General features: G+C 33.4%; 1 protein-coding gene across 3 annotated transcripts in view; it reads right to left on the bottom strand.

Moving 5' to 3' along the window:
* Positions 1-2,831: 2,831 nt before the first annotated feature.
* LOC106877242 (somatostatin receptor type 2) overlaps positions 2,832-20,422 on the bottom strand; it is a 185,422-nt gene continuing 167,831 nt past the window's right edge. For all 3 annotated transcript variants that reach the window (XM_014926103.3, XM_052975927.2, XM_014926102.3), the window contains one exon: positions 2,832-4,939. In XM_014926103.3, the coding sequence (XP_014781589.1) occupies positions 3,336-4,568 (1,233 nt within the window). In that variant the 5' untranslated portion in view covers positions 4,569-4,939 and the 3' untranslated portion in view covers positions 2,832-3,335. The remainder of the gene's footprint in view (positions 4,940-20,422) is intronic.

Raw genomic sequence — 20,422 nt, 5'->3', positions numbered from 1 at the left:
GTTACTACTGAATTCTAGATCCGAAATATTCAGCGGTTGCAGGCATATGGTTAAGTCTTATTGACAAATTGAAAAGTGCCTCTCTCACCCGATTGAATAACTGTACCATAGGCTCTAAGCTACTATCTTTTCAGGTCTGACGGGAAAACTCTAAATCTTTCTCATTTTCTTGTTTTTCACCCTTGCACTTGTTATATATATTTCCTTCTCGCCTTTTCTGGCATTTACTCTTGTCCTAGGCATTTACTCTTGTCCTATTTGTTGTTCGTTATGCCATGTGGGTAGTGTTCGACGATTGTGCTAGGACCCCATACGTGTTATAAAATAATCTTTGGCCGTTTTTCAACACATGAAACTAAACATAGCACATGAAAACATTGAGTTTATTAAATAAAATTTATGTCTTCGTTTACTGATCTTACCATCAGAGAACAATAAACTAAACACACATATATATGTGTAAGATACAATATATGGATTCAAGGAATACGGTAGTACTCGTAAAATGCTCTACCAAACATAAAGATTATATAGTTTGATAAAATGGAAAACGATCTTCATGCAGACATGTTCGTAATTTATTTTATTTTGAATATAATATAAATTGCTTACGTTTTTAAGTTACGAGACAATTTGTCCTGATTTTAGAATTTAATGATAGTTACATAAAACTATTTCTCTGTAATTTATGTATTTTATACATATATAGATGTATGTATGAATGTATGTATGTATGTATGTATGTATGTATGTATGTATGTAATTATGTATCTACATACATGGACACAGGGTCAGAGGTAAGTAAAAACATGGACATAAAGACAAAGATACACGGGTACACGTGTATGGACAAACCAACAAAGACGCTGACAGATGTATTAGCGCATACGCCGGGTACACAGACTCGTTCAACTGGTACGGACAATGGAGGCTGTAGAGGAAGTGATTTGTAGGTATGGAGAAGTGCACAGACTTACAAATGAATATATATGGGATTAAATTTGGCTGATGTTTTGTCGGGTTATTACATGGGTATTGTAATTAGTGAATATGTGCAATGTCTTTGGGCTTTGCGGATTGCGTTAAATAGTGTTCATAACAGATTTATTGGTAGTTAGATGAATTTTATGGGTGGCTTAAAAAGTAAGTGGTATTTGGTCGGGTCTTAAATGAGAGGTAATAGAGTTTGAAGTTATTAATAAAAATATAACATTTAAACCTGCAGTTTGAAGTTGGTTTGTTTGCGGTGCTAAAGAAGATTGCTCTTCATTGAGAGGTTAAAATGAGAGGAGTTAGAATCTCGTTTTATACATTTCCACACAGTCTATGTTGTTGCTAGAGATATATAGCAAGTTTTGAGAAATAAGGGATACTACCATTACACTATATTCAAAATATTTATCATTGACATATATCACGAAGATAAATAATAAAAAGGTTTTCTATAATGCGAGAATGTATTTGGAACAACACTGATGTTTAAAAAGAAAAGAAATCACATTTAAACTTGAAAACTGATCAATTAATTAATAGTTCTAAAATTTTAACTTACATCTTCATTACTCTTACAAATAAAAAGTAACATTCAAATATGATTAACATGAAGTCTGGTAAAATGTCGTGTGCATATATATATACATATATATGCATATCCATGTGTATATGAAGTTATATATATACACATATATATGTACATATATGCATATATATGCATTTATATATATTGATTTATATATATCTATATGTGTGTGTGAGTATGTATATACATAATATAAATATATCAATATATATATAAATGTATATATATATATATATATATATATATATATATATATATATATATATATATGTATAGATACACACACACACACACACACACACACACACACACACACACATATATATATATGTATATATGTATATTTGAATAAAAGTGTATTTAAATGCTTGCATCTTTTGGTTTAAATTGTATGTAGTATTAAATACATAATTATATTCGAGCTTTATGTTTTTTTATCACAGATATTTTCTTTTTACCGTGGTGATTCTCTTTAATATTTTCCTGTACAGTTGAATATCTATATCCGTTACCAACTTATCGCCACCGTCTGGAAATACTAATGATTGATGTTGTAACACTAAACAAAGCAAACCAAAAAAAAAAAAAAGATATATATATAAATATTCCTTGATAAAAAAAATCCCATAAAGCAAGAACATAAGGTGTATTCAACACTTCAGCATATTTCAAAATGTTTAAAAGACTAAAATAGAAGCTGAATGTCATCAAATTATATATATATATATATATATATATATATATATATATATATATATATATATATACATACATCCATGCTTACATATATACATATATACTTATTTATATGAGAAAGAAAGAAACGGGTTAGGGATATATGGACAGAAATAAATGACAAAAATATATTACAATTTCACAACATTGGATGACGTATAGACAGAGATGTATAATGTTCAAATGAGTCTATATGTATATCAAAGTGATGCCATCACAATATAGGGGCGATTGCCATAATCTATTGTCTTGTAAAATCCTGTACGCAAGCACATGTTCATGCACTCATACATGCATGCATGCACACAACATACACACGCACAACACACAGGTACGTACTCATATATCAATCGTTTGTGTGTTTATGTGTCTGCATATGCACATATATCTTCTTTGATATGTATATCTGTGGAAGTTTGTGTGTGTACGTATGTGCATGTGTGTGATCTCGCATTTATTGAATACATATATCACGGAAATATTCATATATTGAAGTAATTGTAATAAAATAGACAGCAATCTTCGTACATATAGTTTATTATAATTATCTAATAATAATTATTAATATACAGAAATATGCAAATATACTTAATACACTGATACATATATAAATATAAGTATACACGCATATATAATATATTCACATATCTAGTTGGATATTCATCGTTCTACGTATGTATGTTTGTACGTATGCGTGTATATGTGTGTGTCTGTGTGTATTAGTATTTGTAGAATATATGCAATATTCAATATGCGTGTCCATTTCGCTGCTTCTGTATTATTTAATAAGTTAGGACTGTACTCTTCATGTTTGAAGTTATTATTCATCGCTTAAATAATACAATATATATAGGATATAATATGGGTTCCTTTACATCCCTTACTGATATACTATTAATTCTTGGAGAAAACGCATTTATTTCTGTGATATTACAACGTGAAGTAAAGCGATCGCCAGATGGTCTCAGAAATATTCTCCTTTCAATATACATGTAACATCACATTAATATTCCGTCAATCGTCATTCCAACTCCGTAACAACTACTTCTGGTTCGTCGACGTCAATGTCCTCTGTCTGGGTTTCTCCATTGGCAAAATCTTCCTGGACTTTGTTTTCGGTAGCGCAATGGTTTATAGTTTGTAATTCTTGTTTTTCGATAACTGTTGTTTGTGAGTATGCTTCACGTCCTTTTGGATAAATACTGTTTTCTGCTCGGAGGGAACGGTTGACCTCGAAACGAGAAGTACATTTAAATGCTTTTGTGAAACTTTTACGGAAATTATCACTGAGGAAGTTATAGAGTAAGGGATTTAACATACTGTTAGCGTATGTAAGGATGTTAAACGTTTGGAACATTAAAATACGTCCTTCAGTAACTGGTGGTGTAAAAACTACTATATCAAGCTGAAAAGCCCAATAGGGTAACCAGCAAATAATGTACACCCCAATAACAGTCAGCACCATTCGGGTGACACGTTTCTGTGACTTTTTTTTCTCAGAAGACTTTTTAACTGGGCCTGTAGTACGTAGTTTATGGACAACTGAGATGTAAAATACAGATATAAGTGGTACAGGAATAGCATAGGAAAATATGAAGTTGTACCAAATGAATATTTTATCTGGCGAGATTCCCAAGTGATCTGGCATCACCATCGTACAGCTGTCTCTGTTTTTTGCATTACGTACTGTTGTAGAATACATTAGGGCAGGCAACATTATCAGGATAGATATTAACCATATACATACGGTTATAATAAATGCTACCTTTGGTGTTCTGAGTGACATGGATTTTATTGGATGACAAACAGCGAGGTATCTATCAGCACTCATAACTGTCAACGTAAAGACCCCAGTAAAAGAATTTATGGATACTAAAAGATAATAGAATTTACACATAAAGAATCCAAACATCCAAAATCCATTCTTAATTGTAACAATAAGTAAAGGAATACTAACTAAGAAGAGGACGTCAGCAATTGCAAGATTCAAGATATAGGTATTGGTGACAGTTTTCATTTTCGAGAACATCGTTACAACATATATTACCAAACAATTGCCAAACAGTCCTGTGATGCAGATCAGAGAGTTACTGATCATTACAGTTATATTAACAATTTCCATGAATACTCTTCTAATACTGTGTTCCGTGCCGTTTGAAAAAGAATTGTCCATGTCAGGATATGTGTCGTTGAAATTCTCACTGAACAAGCTTTGTTCCGTGACGTGAACAGTCTCATTGAATAACGATTCCATGTTGATATCTTATAGGAATATGTGTTTGAAAAAATAAACAAAACAGACTTGCTCAATAAATATATTTTTTTAAATGTGAAGATGATGTATTTTATATATATGTCTTATATTGGCGTTTCGGGATAATCGATTTTCATTCAATTAATCATTTTTATTTCCCTTGTTGTTGTCATTTTATTTGGTAACATTGAAATATCAGTTGTAGAATATTGTTATTCGATATATATGGTGTCATGTGGACGATTCTTTGAAATCAATATGAATGTATGTCTTATCCGTATATATTCTCGATTTCGACTATTCGCCGAATTTTAGCTGTTTCTGCGTTCTTCAGGGCGGATTAGAGGTTCTTTCAGTTACATTTCAACAACCTTAAAAAAATAGAAAGAAAAAGAAAAACATAATTAGCTTTAATATCTATAATTTTTATAATAAAATTCTTTTTAAAAATATGATGTTCAAATTAGAAATAGAAATATTTCATTGACAGATTTCTTCCATTTTCTCGCGCTTTTTCTTTACCATCATTATTACGACAACCATATTATCATCACCCACATAATCATCATCAGCGTAATCGTCGTCGTTATTATCGTCATCCTCTCCTCTTCAGCCTCATTACTGTAAATGGAAGAGCTTAGAGCATACACACATAGACACACATTCATACATGTGGGCATGTCCTTTACTGCCTCTATATATGATATCATTCTCCATATCATGATATTCAGTTTTGCACAAATTAAAATCCCATAGCTATGTTAGGCGTAACACACATCCACCACAAAACAGTTTCAGTACAGTAACACGGCCATCCAATCAAATGTATCGCTGCAAATGAAGAGGCTTTTATTTCAAACAACAGTAGTGATAATACACCACAAAAAAAAAAGATAGACTGTTGAGGAATAGTATAAGAAATTATAACAATGGCATCTTTGCTTTGACATCCACTCTTCATTCTCCTTCCCAAACAAAAAAGAGACGTATTTCATGTTCTCTCGAATCTTATAATTTTTATGACGTTAACAGCACACGACAATCTCTGGTAAGTATAATGTTTCTAAAATGAATAAAAACAAAAAAAATTGTAGTATTGCTTTAGTCCAGTGGTAAAGCACCAATTATGTTTACACGATATGTGGCTTCGTGTACCCCAAGGGTATACGTCTAACAAAGCAATTCTGCGTTTATTCCAGCAACCGAGAGATGAATCATCATCAGTAAGTAAAAATTGTATAGAAAAAGTGAAAAAAATACAGTAAAAGGTGATTTATGATATACGTATTGGGATTCATATTTTCCGACGGAGTAAAATCGATTAAGACAATCAGATATGAACAAAGTTGACCTTTCTTACTTTCGAAATTGTAATATATATATATAGATATAAATTAACTTTATGCAGTAAGATATTTTGCCAAGGTGGAAATTACAGTTCTTCATACCGGCTTTACATTATACAGACAATACGACTGCTGAGATCGATTAAACCTGATTTATCTTTTTCTAATTTATGTGACCGGGAGCTATCTAGGAGATGATCATTGACAGGATCGCAAAGGTATTAAAACTTCGTTGTTGTTTTTATCTATGTGAAATTTTATCGGATACACTGCCAATTCTGCACCGAAACGGCCCCGTTTTTCTTTTTTAAATGCCATCACTTGTTACCATTCTTTTTAAGGCTTTGCCAAATTTTAACCACAGCCAAAAATTTCTACTCATTTTCCTATCAAACATCACCTTTTTTCCGACCGCACTACCAGTTCTTCCTATTCTCTAGCCCAAGGATTTATGGCTTTTGCCATTCGCTGTCACTATTTTGTCTATCCAATTTTCTTACCCAGCAAAATTACGTAATTGTTTTAACACTAATCATAAATAAGACCATTAGTGTTACTACCACTTTTTTTTTAAACACAAAATTACTGAAGGAGGGACAATAACAAGCGGGAAAAGCGAAAAAGGAAATAACGGCGCCTAATTAAATAAAATTTCTGTGAGCTGTAAATAAATTGGAAATAAAATATTTTATCTTCTTGTTTCCGTCATTTGACTGCGACCATGCTGAGGTACAGCCTTTAGTTTTTCTTTATTTCAAGCCTGATACTTATTCTATCGAACTCTTTTGCCGAACCGCTAACTTACGGCCGGTTGCCAAGCATAGGTGAGCGACAAACACAGACACAAAGACACACACACACACACACACACACACACACACACACACACACACACACACACACACACAGACACACACACATATATATATATATATATATATATATATATATATATATATATATATATATATATATATATATACGACGGGCTTCTTTCAGTTTCCGTCTACTAAATCGACTCACAAGGTTTTGGTCGGCCCGAGGCTATTGTAGAAATCACTTGCCCAAGGTGCTACGCAGTAGAACTGAACCCGGACCCAAGTGGTTGGGAATCAAACTTCCTATCACGCAACCTCGTCTGTGCCTATGTAATTTTCTCATTACAGAATGCAGGTAAGTCGTCAATTTGTAGCATAAAATAAAAGTAATATCGTTATTTCAATTTTGTTTTTGTATCTTTCTGGAGAACGTTCAGACGGCGCATTTACCAATGAGATGCACCACTAAATTCATTAGCACGTCTAAAGGCGACACCCCTATCAATTTAGCTGAAGTATCGTTCTAATTTAAGCACGAATTAACTTCTACTTGCCTCTCCGCCAGTAGAAACTTAAACCCACGGATATATCCGGGCCCGTTTTAGATTCTCCCATCTGATAGAAAACCAGACTTTAACATATGAAAACGATGTAAGAAGGTTCCGACGCAAAGACGTACGAGAAGAATATAATTATCGTTTTTAGACTAAACGTCGACTGAACTTTTTGCATATAGACTTCCTTCGAAGAAATGTAAATACGTCGCGTTTATAGAGATCCGGGTCAAGCGGAATAGATGATGCCAAGAGGCTATGAAGTATTAGCTATCTGATTCATTGAACAAATATTGTCGTGGAACTGAAACCCCTAAATACCGAGGGTCGTCCCTGTTTAATATAACCCACCCATAGTTAATATTGTAACGTCTAATTTTGCCGAGGTGGAAATTTTCTCGCATCACCAGGAGGTCTATAGACTAGAGATGATTTGGGTACTGACATCGAATATTTCGTATTTATCCTCTTCAAGTATTTGCAACTTGGCACCTATCTAAGTAACCATTATTTATTTTTACTATAGGCACAAGGTCTGAAATTTTGGGAGAATAGTACTATAAAAGCAGTTATTGAAAATATAAAAGGAAAGCAATGCCACAAATCACATTGATTTTATTTTGTGTAAGTGTAATTTCATTTATACTGTCAATAGCACAATTTGTATTTCATATTTGTTATTTAAAACATTTTTCACTATATTTTGAACTTTTTAAGAGTTTATATTTAAGTACCGATGTGGCGCAGTGAATATACTTAAATTTATAATATGGCCTACTAGGAAAAAAACGTTGGACATCCCTGGTCTAGCGGATTATATCGATCTCAGTGATTGACTGGTACTTATTTAATCGACCACGAAAGGATGAAACACAGAGTCGACTTTGGCGGCATTTCAATTCAGAACGTGAAGACGGACGAAATGCCGCTAATTTTTTTCTCCAGCGTGCTAACAATACTACAAGCCCACCAACTTTATCTAATAAATCGTTATTGGGAACACGGCAAAGTCAGCACAAGTTCCTTGTCGCCTTCTTCCATTTGAAATTTTTTCTGCACCAATTGTTTTTCTCGTGATTACATGCTACGATTTCCCTGGAAACATTTGCATGCAATGCTAGATTCCATGGAATTTAACATTAAGCTTATTATTTCATGGATTAATAATTTTTATCTAATCTCTTACAGATTTTGCACTATGAAGTTATATTTTTACACTACACAAGATTTGCTCTTAGCTCTTTTGCAGTCTGATTATTAGATTCTACCAAATTCCCCCAATTTCCTATTTATTCTTTTTCCATTCATGTTGATAATTCCATAACTGAATTTTATTTCATCTCTAACTCTGTCTCTTCAATATTCTGTCATTCTTCTAATATGACATTCTTTCCTTAGCACTTTTGTTTAAATACAGCTATTCTTAATCCTTTAACCCATTTATATTAACCATATAGAATACTTATCTATGACCAGGGTGGAGCTGTATGCTGTCGATCGACCTCCTAGAAATTCTAACCAAGTTTCTCCTTCAAGTTACAATTTCCAGTCTATAATATACGAAGTGGATATTACTGTTGCACCCAGATGGCGTGTGTCCCTGAGGTTGCTAAACTTTGAAGCCATTAATATAATAATAATTATTGCTGTTGTTGTTGTCTCGTCGGTTGTCCGTAAAAATTAGTCTGTTGCTAACTCTATAAATTGAACAGATATTCTGAACTGATTTTTTAAAACTTTATAACCTGGTTTAAGGATGTTGAATTATTCAAACCCCAAAGAAATCCTCTCAACACATGTGCATGATGCTCCCCCAACTACTTCTGCTCGTGATCAGAGATGCACATATTGTCAGCCACTGAAGGACATGCTCCCCTGATTAAGATCAAACAACTGACATGCAAATCTGTGGTATTAAGCAGAAAATTTGTTGTAGCCCATCTTTTTTACACCAAGACAAAATTTGTACGTGATAACACATCAAATCAGTTACGAGTTGAAGCCTTGATAGTCACTGTTTGTTGGTAGAATCGTTAGTACATCGGACAAAATGTTTACCAGCATATCGTCTGTCTCTATGTTTTAAGTTCAGATACTTTCGAGGTCGGTGTTGGCTTTCCTGTTCCTGGTTCGCTAAGTATCAGTTAAGATTTGGGGTTGACGTCATTGCCTAACAACCTGCTACTCCTACACCCACCACAAAACATATTCAGGCCTTGTGCCAAAATTTGAAACGATTATTACTATTCTAGTAGTATAAAATGTGTTGGTTTCAGCTTTTTTGTGTCAAGGCCAACAACTCTGGGGGAGAGATAAGTAGATTACTTCAAATCCAGTGTTCAAGTGCCACGTATTTTATTGACAGAGAAAGGATGAAAGGCAAATGTCGATCCGGGCATAATTTGAACTCAAAATGGAAAACCGGTCGAAAAGCCGCAAAACGTTTTGCCCGGTGTGCTAACGATTCTGCCGCCATAGTACTCTTAAATATATTGCCTGCTTACACTGTTCAAGCCATTTTTACTCTGTACCTTAACTAGATTCAGTGCTTTGTTGTTGCTCTTGGTCTTTTTCTTTTATCAATTTTATGGGAAATTCTATAGCAGCGTTGTCCAACATCCTACGGATTCAAGCAATCCACTGTTACTCGAAAGAAAAAAGTAATCAAATGAAAAATAATAGAAAATATAATTATGGAACGATGAAAAAGTTGCTAAACATACAGCTAAAAATAACTATGTTCTTCAAACGATAATTGAGCTATTATGGATAATTTGGAAATAAGATAGCAGCAAAAACATCATAGGACAACTTAGAAATAATTATACAGAACTAGCAGTTATTTGCAAATAAAACAGATATATCTTCAAACCTCACATATAGTAACATCCACATTCTCAAATATCACAACAAAATTCTATCGCATACCGGAACATAGCAAATTAAAAAAAAAAAAATTCTATCTCAGTTCTGTAATGGCTTGTGCTCAATATTTGAATTACAGCAATGAATTATGGAAAACATACAAAAATTTACTGAAATATTACATAAAGAAGTGAGTAAAAGAACATTTGAAGGACTACACATTCATAAAATGGAAATGAAAACGCTGCAAATGTGAATTCGGTACCATTTTTATGAAGATGAAAAAGAAAATTCACTTCGTAATGCATAATTTATTAAGAAATATAAGGTATCAAGATGTTAAACAAATCTTATCGTGAAGTAGTTGTATGCTGTCAACTTAATGTGACAGTCCCCTGAAGGGAATAATAATATGTTTACTCATTGTAAACATAAGGACACAGGAAATGTGTCAAGGCCGACAGGAAGCCGTGCAGCTTCCTAGCTCTAACCAACAGTAGTATTATACCCTTCAGGGAACTTTCACATTAAGTTGACAGCATACAACTACTTCATCGTATCACTACTGCATAAATCTCTCTGAGAGATTTAGAAATGTATTATTTCTAAATTTGAAATCTTATTGTGTATGAAATTCAGAGATGTGCTATACATGAAGCTCAAGTAACAAACAAGCTTTTATGTCGCGGTCTGCAATGCGTAGCTAAGAAGAAATTTAAGAAATATCATCATGAGAATCAAAGTAACTTGTCGAGTTAAACAAAAATATCTCTAACTATATACTTAACATAAAGAGTCCCAATAGATGTTAATTCTAGTAGATCCAAATGCTAATTCTAGTACAGCTAAATCTCCGTCGACTCGAACTCTACTGTATTAAATAATGTATTGAGACAAACTATATTGTAGATTTCCCCACAACTATGGAATGACTGTAGCTGGAAAGTAAGGCCTTTAATATCCCCAAACTACACACAACATGCACATAAGCACAAACATTCTCCCAATAATTAACGTCATTCCCAATAGCGTGTGATCTTTCGTGAAGAGGAAGAATACGTAATCACTCCCGCCTTCGATCAACAAAAGAATATTGGTGCATCTAATGAAAATAGATACAAATGTTCCCTAGCGTTCCCTGTATCTGTTCGCTGAAAGTTACTGGTTAGTGTTCCATACGGATTGATTTGGGGGAACACAAGATATAAAGAAGAAACATACAACTAGCGATGGCTTAGGTTAGTAACATCTTTCAATAAAGTTTGAAAATGTTGCTAAATTCAGTTCTGAGTAATTCCATAACCATTTCGAAAATCTTTTTATTCCGGTGAAGTACTTCACTTGAAAATGTGCTTCAAACTTATTCAATAAAGCAGTGCTTCAGAATATATGTATATATTTGTGTGTGTGTGTGTGTGTGTGTGTGTGTGAGTGTGTGTGTTTGTAGGTATGTTTAGAATTAGTTTTAGAACATATACTAACATATCTATTCAAACTGAATTTCAGAATACAAACATAGGATCTATTAATACAATTTTAGTCGATATTATATGACTAAAAATCGACTAAACTCACCAGCAATCTATTGGAGATGTCAAGATCGTTGTCTCCGCACAGCAAAGGAATTTATTTATACTTCTGAATTTTATTAAATTGAATTCGACAGAAAAATACGCTGTCTAATGAAAGGGGAAAAAAATGTGTCTTAGACGTCGGCTGTATTTTACTACGAAGGACAGACGTCATTGTTTCATTTTCTCAAATTACTACTACTACTATTACTACTACTACTACTACTACTACTACTACTACTACTACTACTTCTTCTTCTTCTACTACTACTACTACTACTACTACTACTACTACTACTACTACTACTACTACTACTACTAAACTCCTACTAGCTGTCCCTAAAAACGCTGTTTTCTAGAGCTATACTGAACTGGGTTTTATGCCTATTTCCACTATTCATCATTTCAAATACATCTGTTCAAATCTTTACTTCCAAATGCACCTATAATTACTGGTATACATTTTAGCAGCACATTTTATATATATATATATTTGTGTGTGTGTGTGTGTGTAGGTATGTTTAGAATTTTAGTTTCAGAACATATACTAACATATCTATTCAAACTGAATTTCAGAATCTAATAATACGATTTTAGTAGATTTTAGTCGATTTTATATGACTAACAATCGATTAAACTCACCAGCAATCTATTGGAGATGTCAAGATCGTTGTCTCCGCTCTGTAGTGTGGAAGTTGCGTTCTGCTGTTAAAGAGAGACTGAGTAAGGATTGCATTCTACTGACAGAAAGAAAGAAAGGAAAGGTGACGCTGTCCCTTCTTGATTTCGGCCGATAGTTGCTCTTCTTTTGCCGACGGAAAGTCGAAGAGAAGTGTTACTCTTGGTCCGCTGTAGACGGAAGAGGGAGAGAGAGAGAGAGAGAGAGAGAGAGAGAGAGAGAGAGAGAGAGAGAGAGAGAGAGAGAGAGAGAGAGAGAGGAAATATTCTCTTATTATATGGACTATGGTAGGATGTAGGAAAAATCCGAAACAAAGGACTGACCTTTAAGTGATCATGTAAAAGGTCTTAGGTCAAGCGTTCTCCATTCAACATCCAGTGTGGAGAAGCAAAGACAGAGGGATTTGAGAATTGGGTGACAAGCAACAAACGAGTGGTTCAGTTTCGAATCACAGACAAATCCAAGCGTCGTCCTTACAACAGTAAACACCGGAGTAATCCGCTACAGAAGCTGTACGGTTTACGTGCTGTCACTGGCATATATGAAAGTAGAGCTAGACGGAAATTTTGAAACAATGATATGACGACGTAGTTAAAATCTGTTGCAGTATCACATAAAACAAAGCACACATAAGGGTTTCGTGGACAAAAATATCGAGCTAATACTTAGAAATCAATGAAAAATATCGAAAATCTAATAAACACGCAAGAAAATATGTTAAATAATATATTGAACGTGAGATAAACATTGAATATTTCTTTGTACTGTAAATAATTTCAATGAAAATAACACCAGGAACAATAACGATACGACTACTTATACATGGCTGGTCATCAAAACATAATTATAAATAGAACAGGAAATTAAAACAATCATTCCTGGGCAGAGAAAACAAGATTACTTTCTAATAACGGAAAATGGAAGATGAAGTACTTAAAGTGGAAATGTGTCATTGAATGTTGACTACAGCAACGTTAGCTTGTCGAAAGTAGAGGACAGTTACTCGGTAGCAACAGAGGTTCCGTTTGACGGTCTCTCTATTATGCTAATCCACTACAGTTAGATTGGATATTATGGCTTTGTAAGATGAGGACGACGCAAGTCCTAACATCTCCGAGGCAGGGTATACTGGTAATTCTGTTTTCTCGACCGTAGTAGAATATAAGACACATTCGATATTGGTACAATTTGAAATCAATTCGCAAATTGATGTCACAAACTGACACACAGCATTTTAATAGACGTTCTCCTGCTGCAAGCATTTTAGCGCAGCTTCACAAGACAATGTTCATAATAGGGAACTTACGACCAGAACAAGGTGTAATTAGTTAATTTTGGTGCTATTTTCATTGATAATTTCAGTAATTAGAGCACTCTTAGCTACTTTACTTTTCGAAGAGAATATTTGATATCGTACGAAGAGGCATGATGATGTCACAAATGGTCGTTTAACTTTATCCAGCAGCTCTCCACTTAAATAGACTCCATCCGTTTCGAAGAAGTGTTTCGTCCTACGGAGAACGTCTAAGGATATATTATTTAAAAGTCTTTTTTGAAATTGACGTGCTTTGGGTATTTGGTTGTTGCTTTTAGCAAGTCATTCTAGTTGGTTTTGTTTCAAAGTGGCTGTCGTGCCCTCGGTGGCAGCAGTGGCAACGTGTTGTCAGGTATTGCATCAGCCAAAAGCTGCTGGGGAGGGATGGAGCAAGAATAACAGGAGATGTATACAAGCAACTGACGAGACGGCCGTGAACAATGCTAGCATACAATTATGATGACAGATAAAAATTTTCACTGCAGGAATGTTACGCGAATATGTGCTTCGACACGCAAAACACGAAGTGATGACAATAAATCTCCTTTCATGACCTCATCATGTTCCATTTGTTAATATGGTTAAAGAAATGCTTCTGAGCAGAGACGAGATGCTATGTTGTAAGGCGTACGAAGTGTAACAATAGTAAATTTGACATGTCTTTTAGTTTTTTTCTTCTCTTAATTAAACGAAATACGGAGTTTTACGATAGATTTTAATGAAGTTCGATTTTTGCTGAATAACCTTTTGAATTTCTATTGTCAGATCCTGGCTGAATTTTAAATATGACACATAGCATTGGTTCATAAATTTTAAATTTGTTGCTACGTTAATTAGTCATGGCTAAGCGTCTGAGGGCCTATCTGTTACAGAAGCATATTTTAACATCTTAATATTCTTGTATAATATTCTCCGGTTAATAATAGAGGTGATTGTTGTTACAAAATTGCCCAAGGATATATTTGTACAAACTCTACAAAATCTTGTGAAGTGGAAGAGGCGAATAAATAAACAAGAGTGCAAATGATGCTAATATGAAAACAACAATTAAACAGTGGGTAGTTTGATGGTCAGGATAGAAATGAAATTAATTTTTAATTCAGATTTCAGTGTGTTACTAACGTAGGAAACCAAAGCTGGCAAGACTTTAAGAAATAAAGATAATAGGATTTTTATAATGAATTCGAGATCGAAAAAATAAATATGAATAATTTAGAATCTTACGCATTTAGACACCATAGAAATAATATGCTTAATATAATTGACTCTTCGGGCAGGTCTACAGTTCTATTTTAGATTGTGTTGCACATTACATTGTTTTGTATCATATTAGCGAAGATTGGTTTTCTTCATTTAATGCTGGGGTACTCAATAGCGATGTATTTCTAGAAAATAAAATGCTAATTGTTATTTTTATCCATAAGCCAGTTATTCCTACCGACTTGATGTCAATGTGTTACCAGCCATGATCATCTCGTTGTTTGGAAGATTCAGACAGTGTGTCATGTCCCACCCCTGTTTTGGCAAAATATAATAGTGAAGTTAGATTTGGAGTTAATTTGTTTCATAATTTTAGGCAATCGTGGGAAAGTGGAGAAATCCTAAGAAAGAGACTGGCATACGTACTTATCCTTAAGAACAGTGTAATCGAGTATATATAGATTTAAAAACACTCCGGCCATGATTGTTGCAGCTGCGAGTGTTATGTAATGAATTATTCGATTTTATGTTTGTATAATGTGATTCGAAGAGCGACTATGTAGAGGTTCGTTAAAATGAAATTTTTATGAAAGACTGAAAAAGTTGGAGAGTAATATTGGTTTCAAATTTTGGCACCAGGCCAGCAATTTTGGGTTCGTGGGGCAAAGTCGATTATATCGAATCCAGTGTTTGACTGGCACTTATTTTCTCGACTCCGAAGTACGAAAGGCAAAGTCCACCCTGGCGGTATATGAACTCGCAGCATAAAGTTGGAAGAAATGTCACTAAGCAATTTTTCCGGCACTATAACGATTCTGCCATCTCGTCACCACACGTTGGAGTGTAATTATTGTTTTAAATTTTGGCACAAGGCCCAAAATTTCTGGGGATCGAGTAAGTGGTCTACACCGATCCCAGGCGTCAAAAGGTTCTTATTTTATCGATCTCAAAAAAAATAAAGAAGAAGAAATGAAAGGCAAAGTCGACATAGGTGGCAAGTTTAGAGTAGAGTATAACCATTTCTTTATTTCCGAAACAATTACTATATTTATCAAAAATCTTATGCTTCTCAAGGTATGTACTTGCTATTTCGTCAACATTTAACCTTTACAATAATGTTCCGATTACTGGAGTTTTTTCTCAACGAATGACACCTTTATTTAGCAACTGTAATCCTTCTTTATGAAAATTACAACCCTGGGAAAAGTAGGCCTACCATTAGATCATTCTAATTATGACCATCTTATCGACGATGGGCATTTCGTTGGAATTGCTCGATCCGCTAGAAATAGCAGATAATGTACCATGATACATAAATAAATAAATACAAACATACATACATACATACATACATGCATACATACATGCATACATACATGCACACACACACACACACACGCGCATACACACACACACACACACACACATATATATATATATATATAAATGTATGTATGTATGTATGTATATATGTATTTATGTATACGCATATATTTATATACACGTACATACATACATACGTACATGCAGACAGACAGACATGCATACATTTACATATACATACTCATGGTTCTCTTGTGTGTAAGTGCATCGAGTATTCTATGATTCAGTTACACATCTATTTTTAATTTATTAAATTGTGTGTTGAACGAGGTTCCGCGGTAAAGTCTTGTTACAAATATTTATGTGCCATTAATAGAAGGAATGTCAGCAATTTTTCATCTCTCTCTCTCTCTCTCTCTCTCTCTCTCTCTCTCTCTCTCTCTCTCTCTCTCTCTCTGTATATATATATATATATATATATATATATATATATATATATATGTATATATATATACCTCTGAATTTTATATTTATGTATTAGAATTCGACCTTTGTGATCAGCCCTCTCAAGGAGAATAAAACGTTTATTTCTTGAATATATGTATATATGTATGTATGTGTGTATGTGTGTATACAGACTGACAAACGTATTCACACACATTATGATAATAATAATATGTTGTTTAGCATAATTTCATTTTTACCTTTACTATTTCTAGCCGATATTTACATATTAGCACCAAACTTGAATTTTTAATGCAGATAATAATTTCAAACTTTGCCATTCGGAACGATTTTTATATGTATTTGTTTTAAATATACAGTGACGTATATCTTAAGTGAAAATTCTAAAAGAAATTGAAAAACGAATTATACTGAAGAAGTTTGATTTGTACCAAGAAAATTAATCTGCCATATAAAATATAAAACAGAAATTTGTTATTTATATTGATAATTCAAGTTTCTATATTTTACAAGAAATACTATTCACTATAAAACAAAATAGTATTCAAATATTTTCAATTCCTACTAGTTAATAGAACTGTAGTATCGATTTTCTCTCTTCTTATGTAGCCTGCCAAGTTACACACGAACAAATACACAATATACATGCGCATATGTATACAATAGTAGTTTTTTTATAATCCACAGATTAAGTAAACCAACGAGGTATTAAAGATCTCAATATATGTATTTCTGGAATTAATAAGTTTCCTTTATTTCTTTCATAACCTTTGTAATAAATACTAATATTCCAGATCCACAAGTTTCTCCAGAAATTCTTTTATTTGGCTAAAGGGACTAACTTCTAAAGGAAAAAAAAAGACATATCTAAATAAACAAGTGCAAAAACAACTGTATGCGTCCATTAGAGCAAAAAGTATCTTTTATTGATAAATTTTTGTTTCGTCGTATCGATTGATATTACATTTTGAAAGAAGAAAACGATAATCATTATTATCAAAATCTATTAAGTTTCATCTAAAGAAGAACTCTTAGAGCGAACTGAGTTCTCTGATGTGTATTGACGTAGTAACTAAATTACATAATAATTTTGCAAGCGATTTATAAAACATAACAAGATTATTATCAACGTAAAGGAAATAAACAAAATAGGATTTTTTTTTTTATCTGGTAAACAGTTGTTTACGAAGCCAAGCATGAACCTAGCTTTCATTATATCTAAACATCAGCATATGTTATAAAAGTATAAAAGATATGTTGCCATAGCATAACATTCAGTACACATCAATCTCTGCATATGCAATCATATTATGTTATTTTATTATGTTTCATTTCACTATATTACATTACATCATTATATTATATCATATCATATTACGCTGTATTATATTATGTAGCATTTCAGTAATTCGTTTATCTTATCAAAGAAGGTTTAGTAACTACAGAGTGTAAAGGTGGTATGAGACTCACATATTTTTTTAATATTTTTTAACCATCATCCAAGATCCAAGTTAATTGCTAGTGTGAATGTTAAGACTACACACACATATGCACACAAGCACACATACGTATGTGTATGTATATACATACATGCATGTATTCATATTTATGAAATATGTACAAACACAGACAAGTTCATGTAGCTTAACTGGTTAGGGTTAATTAGAAATTTAATTATGCTATAAATTACCAATAATAGTAATGATCATATTTGTGTGCTCAAATTACAAGACACTTTCCCTACTAATTCATGTACTAGTTAATTCGTTGAATAACTATGAAACTAGTCTATGATTTGATGATCTTATATCAATGTTCGTAAACTGTCATAAGAAAATTAAGCGCAGACATGCCGTCACACTCGCGTGCGCGCACCCAGTCACAGATATGAGGAAAAAATTGACATGAGAAAAAAAAATGAAGATCTATCTCATAATTAAAATTATTAGCTTGAGACTCTAAGACGTGAAATGAGTTAATTATGAGTCAAAGAAATAATCCTTCTTTAGGATATGATGAGGCGTGGATAGAGAAGAATAAGGATGAGAGGATGGATACATACGAGGGGTTGTTGAAAAGTTCCTGGCGTTAAGGGTATCGCTATAGGCCTGGTTAGAGAATCAATTTCTAGTTCGCTTACAGGGCTTAGAAAAACTGGAGGACCGCTAGAATTTGTGTTCGAATCTGAGAGGGGAGTATGTTGAATAGAATTATAAACAACTGATCCTTGTGTATTTTATCTTACTCAAAACTAGAAACTATTCGAAGGGGTTATCAAAAGTTCTTGGCTTTAAGGGCATCATAAATAGCCTGGTTGGAAGACCAATTTTTCAAGTTCTTTTAGAGGGCTTAAACAAACTGAAGGAACGCTGAAATAAGAGTGTGAATCTGAGAGGGAAATATGTTGAATAAGATTATAATTAGCTGGTCCCCTTTGTATTTTCTTTTACCCATAGCTTGGAACTTTTCAGCAACTCCTCGTAGTTAATTATAATTTATTTTAATATAGGAACTATCCATCAGATAGTCCCTGAATGATATTTTCTGTTTGTCTTATGGGCCCCGAAAAGCTGAAGCACAAAACTGACAGCTAGTTGAAATCAGAATTTAAAGAAAGAAATGTTGTAAGTCATTTTCTCGGGGCCGAAAGTTTAATGCTAATTGTTTCAAATTTTCGCACATAGCCAGCAATATTTAGGGGACGGTTGAGTCGGTTATATCGACCCCAGTATTCAGCAGGTATATGTTTTATCGATCCTGAAATTGAAAGACCAGCAATGTTTTAAGGGAGGGAACAATTCGTTTACATGGTACTTTATATCATCGACCCGGAAATGGTGAAATACAAAGATGACATTGGCGGCGTGGTGTATGAAATCAAAGCGTAAATCCCATAGAAAAGCTGCTATGGATTTTGTCTGGTGTGCTAACGATTCTGTCAGCTCACCGCTTTGATTATACATAATAATGACAGCTTAACCATTCTATTTCGCTTTAGCTGTTTTTGTCTTTGAACAAATAAAGCTTAAATCCGCTTGTTTGTACAATAATTAAGTAGCTTAACCAAGTTACATGAATTATTTGCTATCTCTGAATATTGTCAATAACCATAATTATCTATTTTCCAGATAATGAACTATTTTAAAGTCACATGCTTAATTTTATATTTCACTCATGGATATGACAGTTTTTCGTTTGTTCGCTTTACACACATTCAGTCGACACTAAATGCTTATTTATTTCTTGATAAATCATTTTGATATCATTCATTCTGGTAACGATATGTAATCCTAGTAATATGCCGGGAAATGTGTAAGCGTTGTTGGGAAGTTTCATTAAGTCACAATGTATGAAATGGAATTCATTAGTGATAAAGTATTTCTTAGATGAAAATGCGACCGCTCGTGCTCCTAGAGATAGCAATCAAAGCTCGCACAAAATACAGCCTGCGGTCATAAGAAAAGACACATTGAAACATGTTGACATAAATATAAACAGTAGAAAAGGCCACGGATGACACATATATAATGAAAGGTACCTTCTGTAAAACCCAACTGAAGTTAAACAGAAACAAGAAATAGTTTATCACTAATAAAAGGCAAAGTCGACCTTCGCGGAATTTGAACCCAAAACGTAAAGGACAAAATGTGGCTAAGCATAAAGCCTGGCGTGCAATAATAATAATAATGATAATAATAACAACAACAATAATAATAAT

This window comes from Octopus bimaculoides, chromosome 23, assembly GCF_046866305.1.
Source record: "Octopus bimaculoides isolate indiv1 chromosome 23, ASM4686630v1, whole genome shotgun sequence".
Classification (NCBI taxonomy): domain Eukaryota; kingdom Metazoa; phylum Mollusca; class Cephalopoda; order Octopoda; family Octopodidae; genus Octopus; species Octopus bimaculoides.
Note: the sequence above shows the minus strand (reverse complement) of the source record. Positions and strands in the feature narration are given on the sequence as shown.